Source organism: Mugil cephalus, chromosome 22 (assembly GCF_022458985.1).
Source record: "Mugil cephalus isolate CIBA_MC_2020 chromosome 22, CIBA_Mcephalus_1.1, whole genome shotgun sequence".
Taxonomy (NCBI): domain Eukaryota; kingdom Metazoa; phylum Chordata; class Actinopteri; order Mugiliformes; family Mugilidae; genus Mugil; species Mugil cephalus.
In genome coordinates this window covers 16,733,804-16,750,500 of record NC_061791.1, presented here as the reverse complement: position 1 = coordinate 16,750,500, position 16,697 = coordinate 16,733,804, and the positions used below count along the sequence as shown (strand labels likewise).

The 16,697-nt window shown below is 37.5% G+C and overlaps 2 protein-coding genes across 2 annotated transcripts; both read right to left on the bottom strand.

Moving 5' to 3' along the window:
• Positions 1-2,547: 2,547 nt before the first annotated feature.
• Positions 2,548-6,616, bottom strand: LOC124999753 (interferon-induced protein 44-like). Its single transcript, XM_047574762.1, has 8 exons — positions 6,591-6,616; positions 6,312-6,376; positions 6,170-6,203; positions 5,819-6,014; positions 4,922-5,074; positions 4,606-4,777; positions 4,390-4,490; positions 2,548-3,770 (listed from the first exon to the last, which is right to left on the bottom strand). Exons 1-8 carry the CDS (start codon positions 6,593-6,595, stop codon positions 3,609-3,611), a joined length of 888 nt encoding a protein of 295 aa, XP_047430718.1. The 5' UTR covers positions 6,596-6,616; the 3' UTR covers positions 2,548-3,608.
• Positions 6,617-10,601: 3,985 nt separating this feature from the next.
• Positions 10,602-16,003, bottom strand: LOC125000421 (interferon-induced protein 44-like). The gene is made up of 7 exons (XM_047575971.1): positions 15,901-16,003; positions 13,942-13,975; positions 13,570-13,765; positions 11,806-11,958; positions 11,473-11,644; positions 11,259-11,359; positions 10,602-11,122 (listed from the first exon to the last, which is right to left on the bottom strand). Exons 1-7 carry the CDS (start codon positions 16,001-16,003, stop codon positions 10,961-10,963), a joined length of 921 nt encoding a protein of 306 aa, XP_047431927.1. The 3' UTR covers positions 10,602-10,960.
• Positions 16,004-16,697: the final 694 nt, after the last annotated feature.

The window sequence follows — 16,697 nt, the reverse complement described above, 5'->3', positions numbered from 1 at the left end:
CTTTTTTGACCCTTTCTTGGAGGGCAACACGTTCTCTGTCATATAGGCTTGGGATGACTTTTTGGGTGATCCCAAGTGTTTTCCTGCTTGGAATTGTATACACTGGATTCAGAGCATGGGTGTAGTTTCTGAATCCTTTGTCATCCACAATAGAAAATGGCTGAAAATCACGTACAATCATTTTAGCCAGTTCCTCATCAATTGTGTTCTGTCTTGCTGGGGTCAAAGCCTTTTGTATAAACTATCTCATAGAGCTCTGAGTTGGTTATGATGGTGTAATGATTGATGTTGTAAGCACTACAACAGTTAACATTAACAGCAGGTTCCCTTGTTTTTTTCCTCCAATTGATGGGTGGGCAGTTATTAGGTGTCTGTGCAGGTTGTTTGTGGAGCCTACTCTGTAAGAAATGCTCACCTTACATAGTCTACACTCTGCCTTTGAATTGTCGATTATTTTGAAGTGTGTTCAAATTTTACCACATTTTCTGCTGTCCTGCATTCCCTCACCTTTTCAGCATACTGTCTCTAGCGCAAGTTCTCTCTCACTTTCGTCTCCCTCCCTCCAGCTCGTGTGCTGCTCAGCGCTCACTGTGCTGTGGGCGTCTGTAAACCCTCCCCTCCCCCTTCTGCTCAGTGTTGACACACAGACGCCACCACACATCTTGACCAATCACGTCGACTTTAACAGAAAAAAAGGAAAAACAAAAAAAACAGCAACAACAAATCGGCTCCCAATCAAGAACCGGCTCCCGTCGTTCACTTCAAAGAGCTGGCTCTTTGAGCCGGATCGTTCGCGACCGACACATCACTATTGTGAACTACCAACTGAAACTGCCTACAGGCAGGGCAGAGGCCTTGGCATTAAAATGTGTCTCTACACACGTCCTTAACTGACACTTGAGATATGATCTCAGTTTGCCCTGTAAGCAAATAACCATCTACATCATTTTTGGTGCGGTAGAATATTTTAACAGCTGCTTTCTCTAATGGATCTCTACCACTGTATCAGCACCATGAACAGCTGGTTGTTGTGCACCATGACTTGTAGAAAGTGAGTGTTTCTCACTGAGTGAAAGCCAATGTGCTATAATTTATCTCCACCCTGAATTATGTTATTATCTGCACAAAACTCATATTGAAATGGATAGTACTTTCATATACAGTGTAACAACAATGTGTTGTTTCGAAGCAGTGACAGAAAAATCACGTAATAAAGGTCAATAATAAAAAAAAGTTACTGAGGGAGTCTGTAACTTATGCATGTCACTTGCGTCCTTATACAGCGAAACGATGACAAATAATAAATCACATTACGTTATGTATTTACATGCAACTAAAGGAACGTGGTTAAACTTGTCCCACCAGCAAATGCAGTCAGAGACTAGATCACTCAAATGTATACTCGGTGTGTCCTGGGTGTGTTCACAAACTGTACTTTGGGCTGGTCACTAATTCAGCTAGTCATACATAATTCACTGTGGTTTTTTTTATATGATAGTTCATGGGCTGGGGAGATTTCATTTGATTCTCAAAGCATGATTGTATTTTTGTTTGTTTGTGCTTCTCCACTCTCTGTCTCTGGCCCTTTTCCCTTCTCTCTGAGTCCTTATTACCCTGAAATAGTTTCTCTTTCCTGACCCAGTTTCTCTCTTTAGTATCGCAGACTGACCTTTTATCAAACTGATCTCCTGGAGAACTTGTTACGACTCCCACTGAGCTCAGCACACTCATTTTACAACAACCTAAATCTGACAATGACATTTTGTAATGTGTGTTGCACTTATGGGCTGCTCTCTATTGTCTTTGTTTAAATTGTTGAAAATCCTTTACCTCTATACATTAAACGTATGTAAGGTTCACTCTAACTTTAAATGAGAAAGGTTTTCCAATTCCAAATTATATATTTTGATATCAGAAGTATAAGAATATGCTGTAAATTTTGTTGTAGGTTGAAGAGGAAAATAAAACACAATCGATCTGTAGTTTTGGATTGGTATTGGAATGTTGGAAACTTTGTCCTCCTTGGAAAGCTTCAGCGGACCAAGGAGGGACAATGTAGCTACATGAATTATTTTCTGTTTCTCAGTATATTTCAATAAATGTTTAAAAGATAACAAGAAGCTGTCTCAATCATACTTTCTTCTAATTAACAAACGCAAATTCTAACAGTGCCATGATTTAAAAGCAACATAGTTGTATTACATGCACAGCATACTTCTTAAGGCGTATGTGGCCCGAGGGCCGTGAAATACCCAGGTCGGCCCTAGAAATAGAAATTTGCATAGCTTAAAATGTCTGTAAGTAGGGCCGTGAACATTACACTATATTATCTAGAAGTGTCCTATATTAATATATAATATATAACATGTGTGCTCAAACAACACTGACTAGCAAAAAGAATGAATAAATAAACACTTATCAGTCTCCATTCCCTTCTCACCATGAGCCCATTACACGGAAACTACAAGAATAGCTGTATGTCCAATGCTTCTTCTTAGTAATAATAAATATGAAATAAAGTTTAATAAAGAAACACACTCTGGTCAATACCTTTAAATGTGAACATTTATTTAAGTTCTGGTAGCCCACATATCAGAATCAAATCACAACTGAACAGTATCACATACTATATGTCTCAGTAATTTGTACCACAACATTACCATATATGCACGCAAATGTGAAGTACGACTACATGTACTTTTTAGATCTATTGCTTAATTATTCAAACTTCCCTCAAATTATGTGCAGATTAATTGTATTTAATTGATTAGTAAAATGGAAAACAACAGAGGATAAAGGTTAGTTTGAATATGTGAAATAAAATCACAATGTGAAGAAAAAATGCTACTATCACCACCTAAAAAGTAACTTATTACACTGATATATTAATATAGTACATCTCAAATGTTTAATGCTTCATCGTAAACATGAATCGTCTCAGTATCAGTAAATCTATGTCAGCTTCTGTCTTGATTTCTTAGTGCTAGTTCTTCACTTTCAGTGAAATATGCCAGTGTTCTATAACCTATGTCATTGGCTGTTGACCTGATTTCCCTTATTTCTGATGTAGACCATCATCACACAAATCACACAAAATACTTAAATAGCTACAAAGACTTAAGTTATTGTTGTATTGATTTACAGGATTATTTATACCATTATGTTTTAACTATGAACATTAGAGTTCAGTAAAAGAGTAACAAAGTAAGAGGCATAACAGGAAAACCTGTCATTTTAAACAGCATTTAAAACTGTGAGCCCTCAACTAACATGTATTATAAGAAAGAAACAGTCTCCTTTCCACACTCACCATGAGCTCACTACACTGAAACTGCGACTCTTCTAATGTCTCTGTCAAAACTAACTAAAACAGAACTAAAACACTCCAGTAACTTGAATCCCTCGGAGTAGAAAGTCTCAACATTCTCTACCAACTTTTCTTATTTTTACAACAACTTTTCCTGGTTACACAACAGATGATTTTACAGTGATTCTGCATCTTAGGACTTTTCACCGCTGCTGATATCATGCAGGAAAAGAGAGAACACGGATTAACTAGTGCATGTGCCTGTTAAGATAAATTACACAACATTCAGATCAGCTTTTGGTTAATTGTCATTCAGGTAGTCTTCTCCATAGTCAATGATTTTCTTCATTGCACTCAGTATCAGTGAATCAACGTCAGCATCCGTATCGATTTCTGAGTGGTAGTTCTTCACTGGAAAGACGCAGTTCAGTGGAATACCCAGCGACACACTCACTTGTTCCATCTGAGTGGGAACAAAATGTGATTGAAGAAAATGTTATTTTTTTATTGCCACAATACTGAAATTACTGAATAAGTGAATTCATTACAAGTTAATGTAAAAAACAAACAAACAAAAAAACAAAATAGGGTGGCAACGGCCATTCCGACATTAGGCCCTAATTGTTGGAATGGCATCACCTAACCCTTTAATCAAACGTCCGATCACTCATATATATTATATGTATATTATCCGTTTTTCAAAGTGTTGCCATTCCGACAAATCTTTTGTGCGCCTTTACACTGGTATCATATGCAACATTAATTATTACAGTTAACCTGCAGAGACTGACAACTGTGATGCCTGCTCCATTTGCAAAATTTGGAATCTGATAACAACATTACTATCACCACCACTGACGAGCGATCTCCTCCTTGTCCTTTTCTAAAACTGTTAGGTTATAGACATTAATGACAGACAGCTATAGACGTCGGAAACCAGGGGGTTTCCCATTCGCCCACAGCACACTTAAAAAAAAAAAAATAAGGAATCTGAATTTAAACTCTGTTAAACATTTGTCGGAATGGTGACATGTCTGAATAGTAGAATGTCGGAATGGCAGCATGTAACATTTCAAATATACCTGTTTCTTCATCTGCGTGCTCTTGTAGACATTCCTTATATCTTTATTCACCTCAGAGCAGCTCTCTTCAATTTTGGTGAGAAGAGCAACCTGGGGAATCCCTGAGAGGACAGAGTGGAAACCACAGCTGACAGTTAATGTTAGTGTTTTCCTGCTATCTGAAATGAGAGACTGTTTCACAATTACAGCTCTTTAAAAAACTACACGTTCTCTCACCTATGTCACTGGCTAGTGCTCTGATGTCCCTTATCTTTGATACAGACGCATCATCCATTATACTCAGAGTGGTGGCAGGAACAACGCAAACCAGAACATGAACCTTGTCTTCTAGTTTTGGGGAAGGGTTGTAGTGTTGATCGTCCATAGTCAAGGGAGAGGTGGGATTGAACTGGGAAAGAATATATAGGATAGGAAATGTAATTTTTATGAAGTTTTTCAATACAATATTTTGTGGAAGTTGACTACTAAATGGTGCACACTGTATTGAATGCACACTGTATTGAATATTTGATAGGGCCTGTAGTGATTGTACCTTGTAACCTTCTTTCACGTGTCCCATCATGGCCAGCTTGATGTCTTCCACACTAGCTCCTCCATTAGTGCCCTTCTCAACACCCATGGTGTCACTGAAGACAAAAGGGTAAAACGTTCCTGGTCCATCTTTCTGCAGTTTATACGTTCTGTACTGTTAAAAAGAAAATAATAAAATAGAGATATTCTGACAATGGCACCACATACCAATACTGTTTCCGAGTTGTTTAGTGATTTAGTTTGAATGTGCATTCCTATCGTCTGAACACTGGAGTTCTGTTTAATCCACCATTCTGCTGCACCAGTCAAAGCTTAGTAGTCATACACATCACTTGAGTACCATAGAGATGAATTTGCTTACAACAAAAATAGGCCTCTATTGTGTGCAGAACAATTTTTTTTGATACACACCTTGTGGTGTTGTTTTCTTTTGTGGTGTCACCACAAGGTGTGTATCGAAAAAAAAAATAGGACCTTGATGACGCCTCACGATACCAGGCTCTATTTCTAGAGGTAGAGTGTTTGTGATGGTAAAGTGAAAGAGAAATTATCTCTACACATTTAATGTCTGGTTGAACAACACCTCGGGTTTATTGAGCCAAATGCTTTGTCAAATTGAAGTACGCAAATGTTAATGCAACATGAAACTGATACTAATACTGCCAATACCAACAAACTATAAATATGTGTATGGATTCTTCTTCCAGAGGAATGAAGCATAAAGGAGAGCAAAACAGCAGCAAACTCGATATTAATCCTTCTAAGACAGTGTGCAGATCTTCAGGTGATTGGAATAAACCAAACAGAAACCAAAGAGAAAGCAGTTCAGCCTGTTTCAACCCTCCCATGTTACTATTAATTGTGAAAGAACAACTGAACAACAAAATGTTTTTCATACTTTTTTGGTGAAGCTGAAGGCCGAGTTTGCTTCCACCAAAGCTCGAATTGCAATTCTGCCTTTTAGGACACTGTCCACAGAGTTGATGAAGCTGGACTTTCCAGCACCTGGTGGTCCATGAAGCAGAATTCTGAGATGTTGGACTTCTTTATGAGGTTCATAGTCTCTTAGCCACTGAAGACCTGTCTCTCTCTGACTGTTAAATTAGAAGATTAAATTAGGTTCTAGTATGAACTTAAAGTCTAAAAATGTATGTTTCAAATGCACATGCTTGATGTACTTGTGACACCAGGTGTTACTGACAAGAAAAGTAACACAACTGAAGGTAGTATCATAAAATGATTTCCTTACCTCCAGTGTATTTTCCTCCATTCTTTACTTAGCACTGATAAATTGTAGATCACATTGTGTAAGTCACATTTCAAGTCAAAAAGTCTTAAACTGAATTAGATTTGCATCTCAGTTCTCTAATATGGATATGGAAGTATCTTACAAGAAGGGTTTGGATCGGTGGAATCCGTGGAAGCTCCGCGTCGTGAATATGCTTTTTTAAACGGCCTATGAATACCAAAAACTTTTTTTTTTTATATATAGTTGCCTTAAAGGAAACCAAATGTCTGCACAATATTTTAAATCATGTTAATATAAAACATACAAAACAAGCTCAAGTAATTTTCTGGTTCTAGGAGAAATACACTTCTATTTCACTTGTTCATAACAAATCATACTACCAGATTTAGCTAAACAGATATTAAAAAAAAAAAAGTCTTACCACATCTTTTTTGGCTCTGGAATGGAGTGTTTGTTTACCTAATGCAAAATACATTGTGAGAGAGTAATCATTCTGAAATCTGATTATTTAGACCATACCCCAAGTTCAGTTTGATCACTTTAAATTAGTACAACACTTCATCATGAATATGGACTTTTACAGTAACAAAATACAGACACAAACTTAACATACCTCAGGGCTCCTGGTATGGCTGTGAAGCTGTTGATCTCTGAGGGTGGTGATGAACACTGATTGAGTGAGACTTGGCAACTATACACGTCTCATAATAGTTTTGGTTTCGTTTTTTTCAGTCATGTTATTTCAAGAGCCTCTGATGGAATTCTAATCATTGTGTATGGAACCTCAGGGTGGGGTTGGTTGCGTTACGCTTCTAATATCTTTGTAAATGTTTAGATTTATTGTACACTTGTTTTCCAGAAAGGAAAAAAAAATGCAAAATATGTCCTCGTATTGAGGTCTTAATTATTCGGTGAATAATTTCACAAAACCTGTAACACATGCTACTGAGACAATGCCTGTTTCTGAAGACTGTGTTTGTTGAATGAAAATAAAGGAAGTCTAAGTCTAAGCTAAGGTTAGCTAACTACAGTAGCTGCTACGATAACTAACAGGCTAATAATAATATATTAATATAGAGTTGGAAGCCTGCAGGGGGTGGAGAGTCTGTAAGTTCACCATTATACAGCAGATAAATGGACCATGAGATGGGTGCCCCAATTCTGAACACATTTCCATGACGGGGTCAAAATAATGAATCACAAATCCCACTATTTTCTGAGATGTGATTTCCAAGTATGTTTCCAAGTAATTTGTACTGCAGGCATGTTTTGTCAGATATATGCTGATGGTTTACAGCCCAAAGACTGTTTAAAAGCTGCCAAAATGCCAAAGCCTGGTCACAGTATTAGATTACATTAGTTTGCTTAGTACTTTAACCACCAACAAGGTCACTTTAGAGTCACCAATCAAAAAGAACACATTCAAAGCATAGAAATTATACAGCAACAAAGTGTAGCAGCCAATTGCCACAAAAACTGGGCATGAAACCATCTCCCTGTGTTTTTCCTTGATTGCTTATTGGTTTCTCCTTGTGTGCTCCTGTCATGGTTCTGTCTTTTATTTTGTGCCACGTTTTGTGTTTCCTGTTTTATTTTGTTAAGTACTTGATTTCCTGTCTGTTGTGTTTCTTCGTGTGTGTTGATTGCTTATTGGTCTCACCTGTGTTGATTATCCTCATGCGACTCACCTGTGTCTTGTCAGCGCGAAATCCTCTTGTGTATATATAGCCCTGCGTTTTCCTTTGTTCTCTGTCGCGTGGTTAATGTTTTCTAGTGTTTTGTCCCTATGTGGCTTCCCTGTCTTGCCTGCAGTGGCTTTTGTTGGATTTTTGTTCGTTTTCATTCGTTTTCATTAAATACCTTTTGTTTGAAACCCGGCCTCATCTTTTGTCCTGCACTTGGGTCCTCACCTCAACACTCACCAATCCTGACAGCTCCACCCTCGTTAGTTTCATTCTTCACCCTGAAGGTCCTCTTTTTCACAAACTCAAATCTGGTCACTCTATCTGTAGTCGACTGTATGCCTTTCTTCCTGACTGCTTGAGAGTATGAATTCATAGAACCACAGTTACATTAATAACTTGTTTTACTGCCGTTGCCTCTATCGAAGTCCTTCTGACTGTAGGCTATGCTGTTTCTGTCCTATAGTTTGTCAACTCTTCAGCAAATGTCCTGTTTTGTCTGAATAACAGCTGTTGTTTTTTCTTCATATGTTGAGAAGTAATGAAACTCAGCTATAATGGGTACGTATAGCGACCCTGTAATAATCTTTAGATCACTTTTGACTTTTATAGATAAAAGGCATGCCTGGGCTCACCTTATAACTTTGACATGAATGTGGCACATTCTGCCCTCTGGTGTTTACTTGTCAAATATGTGACGTCAATATCAACTCCAAAATAAGTTGGGTTATAAATTATATGTAAAAAAATCAGAGTTCCAGTGCCAGGAGTTCCAGTGCCAGGAGAAAATAATAAAATAGAGATATTCTGACAATGGCACCACATACCAATACTGTTTCCGAGTTGTTTAGTGATTTAGTTTGAATGTGCATTCCTATCGTCTGAACACTGGAGTTCTGTTTAATCCACCATTCTGCTGCACCAGTCAAAGCTTAGTAGTCATACACATCACTTGAGTACCATAGAGATGAATTTGCTTACAACAAAAATAGGCCTCTATTGTGTGCAGAACAACGGGGTTGACTTTGTTTTTTCCCCTCTTCCTTAAGTCAAAAGGTGTCAAAAGCTATCTTCTCCTTCTTACTTCTCTCTCTGTGAGCCACAGCAGATGTCAGCGGAATGATCCTCACTATAGTATCATACAATCAGGTCTACTCTATCTGCTCTGGGGAAGTAAAAAACTAACTTTTGCTCTCTCCTTAGCTATTTTTCCTCATGCTTTGACACAAAACTGTCAATCTGAACTCATTGGAATGACTCAGTGAAGCACTCAACACCACCACCACAACCCCTGTAAACTCATTTAATCCATTTAAATCAGGGAATTGAATCTTACTGCTGCACCCTTTTGGATTTACTTTAGATTGTAAAATGTAAACATTAAATGTAGCTTGTTGTTAGCTCCAGATTTGATTTAAATTAGGAAAAAATTAGGAAATAATAAGAAATGTTGTCATCTCATGTTCTGCTGCGTGTACAAAGTGTTACTGCATGATCTCTCCAGCTACAATGAAAAGTATTCTGGTGAAATTCATTGGAAATGTTGAAATGCCTTTTAAGTGATTCTTTTGTGCTGGCATGGTGGTACCTGGGACAGTCCCCAGACTCCTGACTGTATGGGTTTGCATCTATCCTTCATAAGATGTGAGGCAGACTAAACTTCAATCTATTCCTCCTTGTGATTGATGTGAAGAGGCAAAACATCTCAACCAAATCAAACTGTTCTCCAACTTCAATAGGTTACAAGCTACTCCCTTAGAATTTTTTTTTTTTTCAAATCTCCTAGAACACATGTTAAGAGACAAAATAGTTCAGTACCTGTTTACAAAGAATTCAAACTTAATCAGTGGAGGAGAAGGTAACCAATGCAAACATGTTATGTAGAATTGAGCATTAATTCCACTTGCAGTGAAAGTCACCCATTTACCCGTCCATTATTTTTGTGATGTGAACCTCCCTCTTCAAAGCTAAAGCTTGTTTAACATACAGATGAGGAGATGAACAGGCGTATGGCTTGAGGCAGGAAAGATTTTCTGTAGCGTTCTTTGAGACAACAGAGTTGGCTGAGTCTCTTGGAGATAGAGCTCCGTTGTCTGTCTGTCTATGGTGGTTTCCTGTCTGCAGGCAATGACAGAGCCAGCCTGATCAGTTTATTCATGTTGCAGTTGTTCCAACAATGGCTTTTAGCCAACGGCCAAAGTCTGACCTCAACTTCTACTTATTTACACACCAGGGTTAAAAGGAGACCTCATTAACGTCCAGCAAACTACAGCTTTTGTCACAGTTACTGTTCTGATAAGAGACTACTTAGCTTTTTTTGCAACTTTTTGTAGGTCTTTGGAACTACGTTACCGTCCAATCTGCACGACCTCATTGATATGGATACTGACTTTACTGTTTATCAGTTTTTATAGGGAGAAATGTGGAGAATACTATCAATGACTGTAACTGCCATTGTTCTGTGAATTTCATGACTGATTTTATTTAGTTTTGTTTCTCTGTTTAATTGGCTTTTCTCACATGGATAGGAACTAAAGGTTTGACAGCATTTGCTCATAACCCTCCGATCATTTCCTCATAACATTTGAATTTACAGTAATGGATTACACTGAAATTGGACAGTGGACAAAGATATTTTGTAATGATGATGCTGTAACTATTCAATTTTCAAATAAACATCAACATAGGACATAGAACTAGTCCAAGGAAAAAACACACAAGCAACTAATCCCACCCACCCACCCCCAGGTTCAAAAACAAAAGGGAGGGCCCATAGTTAAGTCAAGTCTGTCTCTTATCATAGAAAAAATAAAGTAAATAAAAGTCTGATGATGACTGTGTTAATAGTCATGTGTCACCATAAAAAAAGGAATAATGAGGGCTACTGGAAGGACTCCAAGTTATGAAATTCCCATGATTTAAATCTATATCTAAGCTTCTCCAACAGTAGCAATGAAAGTACTTCCTTCAGTCACTGTAAAAAAAAAAATCGTGTCGTAATGCGCTTACATAATACACCATATATGTATACAGTATATCTGAAATGTTTAATGCCTCATCATAAACATGAATCGTCTTTGAACATGTTGCATTCTTAAATTAGTTGTGGTTAAATGTCATTCAGGAAGTCTTCTCCAAAGTCAATGATTTTCCTCATTACACTCAGTATCAGTGAATCCATGTCGGCATCTGTATCGATTTCTGAGTAGTAGTTCTTCACTGGAAAGATGCAGTTCAGTGGAATACCCAGCAACGCACTCAATTTTTCCATCTGTGGAATAACATTTCCATTTTAAATAACTTAAATAAAATTAAATAATAAAAACAGATGTTATGTGTGTAGATGTGAAATAGTTTTGTGATGTTGACATTACACTGATCCCAACAAATAACCAGATGAAACATACCTGTTTTTTCAGCTTGTTGCTCTTATAGACATTCTTTATATCTTCCTTCACTTCAGGATAGGCTTCATCGATTTTGGTGAGAATAGCGATCTGGGGAATCCCTGAGAGGACAGAGTGGAAACCACAGCTGACAGTTAATGTTAGTGTTTTCCTGCTATCTGAAATGAGAGACTGTGAAACATTACAGCTCTTTAGAAACTACATGTTCTCTCACCTATGTCACTGGCTACTACTCTGATGTCCCTTATCTTTGATACAGATGCATCATCCATCATGTTCAGAGTGTTGGCAGGAACAACACAAACCAGAACATGAACCTTGTCATCTAGAGTTGGGTAATGGTTGTAGTCAACATCTTTCTCAGTCAAGGGAGAGCTGGGACTGAACTGGAAAAGAATTTATGATGTGTATATCATGTAAGTATATAAGTATAAATATTATATGTCATTTTATATATGAACTTTTTAAAAAAATATATTTTATTGCAGTTGATTACTAAGTGGTGCACACTGTGTTGAATATTTGATAGGGCCTGTAGTTATTGTACCTTGTAACCTTCTTTCACGTGTCCCTTCATGGCCAGTTTGACATCTTCCACTCTAGCTCCTCCATTAGTGCTCCTCTCAAGACCCATGGTGTCAGTGAAGACAAAAGGGTAAAATGTTCCTGGTTGACCTTTCTGGAGTTTATAACTTATGTACTAAAGAAAACAACAAAATTGAAATATTGTGACAATGGTACGACAAACCAACAGAATTAAACCGTTCTAGTTGTTATTCTATTGCATGTTCTGTTAAATCCACCATTCTGTTGCACCAGTCAAAGCTTAGTAGGATATAACATTGACGTAGTCATACACGTCATTAGAGCACTGAAGGATTTTTATAACAAAATAGCTCTGATAGGTTTTTAGGAGAAATTAGTTGTATGCAAAGCAATATTTTTCTCACCATCAGTCAATACACACCTTATGATGAAATCCACAAGGTGTATTAGGACCTTGATGATGTCGTATGATGCCAGACTATGTTTCTAGAGGTAGAGGTTGTGTGATTGTAAACTTAAACACAGGCCTTCATGCCTACAAATGCAGTTTGTCTCAGTGAGGGACAGGAGGACAATAGATAAACTGGACAAGCCATCCCATCCAATACACCAAACGTTAAAGGGGCAGAAGAGCTCATTCTCCAGCAACCTGATTCAGTTCCACGAACATAAGCTGGATTTCCATACACAGCCTACCTCTACACCACTTCACACCGCCCACTTTAAATCGCTATTTCCATTGCTAGAAGTATTAACTTTTTAGTACCTCTTCTGTGGTTGGTCCGAAGTAGGTAAATTGAGGCCTAAAATGTGACGGAGGACGCTGCTTACTACTGATTGGTCAGAAAAAAACATTACAATGCAGCGCCAGGTACAAAGCAGGATGTTTTGATTTTGACTAGAGAGATGAGTGTTTTTGACTAGTAGTAAGCTGCTCACTTGTGTCTGCTCTAGTGAACGCTACAGAACTTCTTTCATTTCTTATGCTATCCAGCTGGAATGAAGCATCAGGGACAGCAAAACAGCAGCAAATTCAATATTATTCCCTCCCATATGAAAGAAACTGCTGAAACTTATTTTTCAGATAAGAGCAGTACTGTATGACGAGGAATGTCTTACCCTGTTTAATCTTCAGTTGATTGGTGTTAATCAAACAGAAGCCAGGGAGAAAGCAGTTCAGCCTGTTTCAACCCCATGTTAGCAGTCATGGTGAAAGAACAAACAATCCCAGTGTACCATACGGCATTTTCTGTTCCACAATGTCTGCTGTAATTTTATAATGCTGCCTTTTGTCTTCTGTCTGACAAGTATTAAACTTGCCAAACAGTACTTAAGTATTCACCCTACAAACGTGTACTTTCATCAGGGCTATCAATAGATTCAATATTTAATTGCCATCAATCGCATGATTTCTCTAATTAACTGCAGATATTTTTAACTGTTTAAAACATACCTGAAGGGATATTTTTCAGGTTTACAGTATAATACCCTCATCAACATAGTGGACACATTTGCTTGCTTTACACAAATGTACTGTTTGTTTTCACTTGACAGATGATCCTTCGCCAAACAGAGAAAGAGACGTTCAGTTGAATGTCAAACAGGCAACATTGTTTCAATTTCTGTGAAGCGACGTTCAAAAACACATCTCCAAGTACCAGTTATTTCCACGGGTGCCACCAAGGAAAACAGACGCCTGTGCATGATATGGCAATATTAATGCATCGGTATTAACTGACCAATACAAACAAAAAGTTAGTCATACTTTTTTAGTGAAGCTGACAGTAGAGTTTGTTTCTGCCAAAGCTCGAGAGGCAATTCTGCCTTTTAGGACACTGTCCACAGAGTTGATGAAGCTGGACTTTCCAGCACCTGGTGGTCCATGAAGCAGAATTCTGAGATGTTGGACTTCTTTATGAGGCTGGTAGTCTCTCACCCACTGAAGATTTGTCTCTCTCTGACTGTTAAATTAGAAGATTAAATTAGGTTCTAGTATGAACTTAAAGTCTAAAAATGTATGTTTCAAATGCACATGCTTGATGTACTTGTGACACTATATGTTACTGACAAGTAGACAAAAAAAACTACACAACTAAACAAGTAACACAACTAAAGGAAGTGAAAATAATTTTCTTACCCCCACTGTATTTTCCTCCATTCTTTACTTAGCACTGAGAAGTGTAGATCACATCATGTAAGTCACATTTCAAGTCAAAAATCTTAAACTGAAATATATTTGTATCTCAGTTCTCTAATATGTGGATGGAAGTATCTTACAAGGAGGACTTGGATCAGTGGAATCTCTGCGTTGCGAAAATGCTTTTTTAAGCGACCTATAAACACCAAAAACGTTTTTACATATAGTTCCCTTAAAGAAAACTAAATGTCAGCAGAATGTTTTAAATTGAGTTAATATAAAACATATAAAACAAGCTCAAATAGTTTTCTGGCTTCCCAAAGGAGATAAACACCATACTTAATGAACTTTTGACAGAAAATACAAACTTCAACATTCAAATAAAGTTGTCATGAAAACACAGGGAGTTAACAGAAGACAGGAAACCAAGGAAGAACAAAATAAAACTGGAAACATCACAGGTCGTCTGTCACAGAACCATGACAATTTGGGCTCCTACAGACAAATGTGACTCCTGCCTTTTGAGAAGAAGCTCAGTGTAAGTTCAGTCAGGAAGTGTAAGTTCAGTTATTCTCACTCATTCAAAAAGCTCTCTTCACACTGCTGTTCTCAAAGTGTTTCGTCTGCATCTTAAATGTTATGATTCTGTCACAGTCTCAGTCCGTCATGTTGTGCAATTTCTCTTACTGGGCTGATTATTATATAACATCGTTACTGTTCACGTCTTGATTGAAGTATCTCACAAGGCTCAAAGTTCACCAATAGGCTGGATATCTCAGAAAGCAAATTGTCTTTCATAGTTAACTTTACCATTCCTGTTATGTTAAGGTTACAAGGCATAGACATAATAAAACAGTAAAAAACAAAGCATTGCCCCACAAAACAATAGGCACTAAACTGAAATGACAAACTGACTGTCAATGATAAATCTCACATACCAACAAAACTTGGAGTACCAACATGGTGGCCACTGAAACAACTTAACTCAAAATTAGCTAATCAAAATCAGAAAAAATCATTTCAAAATCATTGCTTTTGAATTGTGTTTCTCCAGAATCATATTAAAATACAAACTAATGAAGCTGGCCTGGACAAACAGAATTTTCAGTACATTTTTATTTATTATTACTTTTGTCAGCTTGAAGTTTTTTCATTGACCACCCTGAGTTTTACTTTCTTTAATGTAAGGGTACCAACAATTCAGGATCAGATCAGAATCAGAATTACTTTATTGATCTTGGGGGGAAATTACTTTTTGTTACAGCAGCTCCCACTCAAAATGTACTAGTGTTAAGAACAAAGAGCAAAGTAGACAATAAGAATAAGTAAGAATAAGTAGACAATTATAGTAAGAATACACGCATCAATGTACAAAATATAAGAAATATATATAACAATATCTACAAGCATAGGTGAACCTGTGTTCTGAGTTGTTACTCTATAATAACAGTGAATATGTGGTATTGCACAGTGGGAAATTATTGCACATGGTGAATCCAGAGTCAAATAATATGTAAGGAAATATGTACAAGTTTATGAAAATAAAGTGAACACGAGTTGTTGCACAATATCAGTGTAAATATGGTCATAAATATGGATAATTGCACGTGGTGAGTCCAGAGTCCAGTAGTACATATAGAAATATGTACTAGTATATGAAAATGAAGTGAATGTGATTTATTAGACATTATCAGTATAAATATGGTTATAAATATGGGCTATGCACACTCGGAGTGAGGAGCTGTACAGGTTGATGGCCACTGGCAGGAATGATTTCCTGTGGCGTTCTGTAGTGCATCGCAGTGTGATCAGTCTGGTGCTGAAAGAACTCCTGTGTCTGACCAGCATGTCAGGGAGTGGGTATGACTCGTTGTCCAAGACGGTTTGCAATTTGTGAAACATTCTCCTGTCTGGCACCTCTGTCAGAGGGTCCAGCCTCATTTCCACACTGGCACATACAAATCAGTCTGTTCAGTTTGCTGCTGTCTGCTACCCTCAGCCTGCTGCCCCAGCATGCAACAGCAGAGAAGATAGCACTGGCTACCACAGACTCGTAGAACATTCTGAGCATAGTGCTACAGATGTTAAAAGACCTCAACCACCTCAGAAAATAGAGGCGACTCTGGCCCTTCCTGTACAAGGCATCAGTGTTCTTCACCCAATCTAGTTTATTGTCAATGAACAGTGAACTTGTGTATAGATTTATTGGTCCTGATGACAGGATTGGTAAACAAGCAGTCTTTGTACCAACATGGAGATTAGTATAGATTCAAAGGTGGTGAAATGATTAGCCTGCAGTGTCAATATCCTGCAATGCACTGCACTATAAACCTGTAGAAATTGCTGGGTATTTGGAAGAGGAGGAAAACATCTTTGTAATAACAAAGTAGGGTCAGCCAGGGTCAGGGTTCAGTTCATTCAATATATTGCAGTGATGACCACTCTGTCCCATAAAATAGTATTAGTATCAATACTCAGCTTTTAGGATAGCTGCTGCAGGGATACATTTATACAGAGGTGGAAAGAGTATTGAAATAGTCTACTCAAGAAAAAGTACCGCTACCTGGATGAAAATTTACTTAAGTACAAGTAAAAGTACTGGATTAAAAATGTACGCAAGTAAAAGTAAAAAGTAGCTTGTTTAAAAATGTACTCTGAGTAAAAGTTACTTTTTGAACAGGGTTGGGATTCTTTCTTCTGAAGTCTAAAAAGGACAACAGGATACAAAAATTAAAGTAATTGGTTTTATTTAAAGG

Excerpts from the sequence above, each read along its gene's own strand:
- LOC125000421 (XM_047575971.1), bottom strand. The coding sequence starts at position 16,003 with ATGTTCTACGAGTCTGTGGTAGCCAGTGCTATCTTCTCTGCTGTTGCA. Across the intron at positions 13,976-15,900 it reads CAAACTGAACAGACTGATTT|TGCTAAGTAAAGAATGGAGG; the intron begins GTATGTGCCAGT and ends TACACTTCTCAG. Across the intron at positions 11,959-13,569 it reads CTGTCAGCTTCACTAAAAAA|TACATAAGTTATAAACTCCA; the intron begins GTATGACTAACT and ends TGTTTTCTTTAG.
- LOC124999753 (XM_047574762.1), bottom strand. Across the intron at positions 5,075-5,818 it reads CCTTCAGCTTCACCAAAAAA|TACAGAACGTATAAACTGCA; the intron begins GTATGAAAAACA and ends TCTTTTTAACAG. Across the intron at positions 3,771-4,389 it reads GCACGCAGATGAAGAAACAG|ATGGAACAAGTGAGTGTGTC; the intron begins GTATATTTGAAA and ends GTTCCCACTCAG.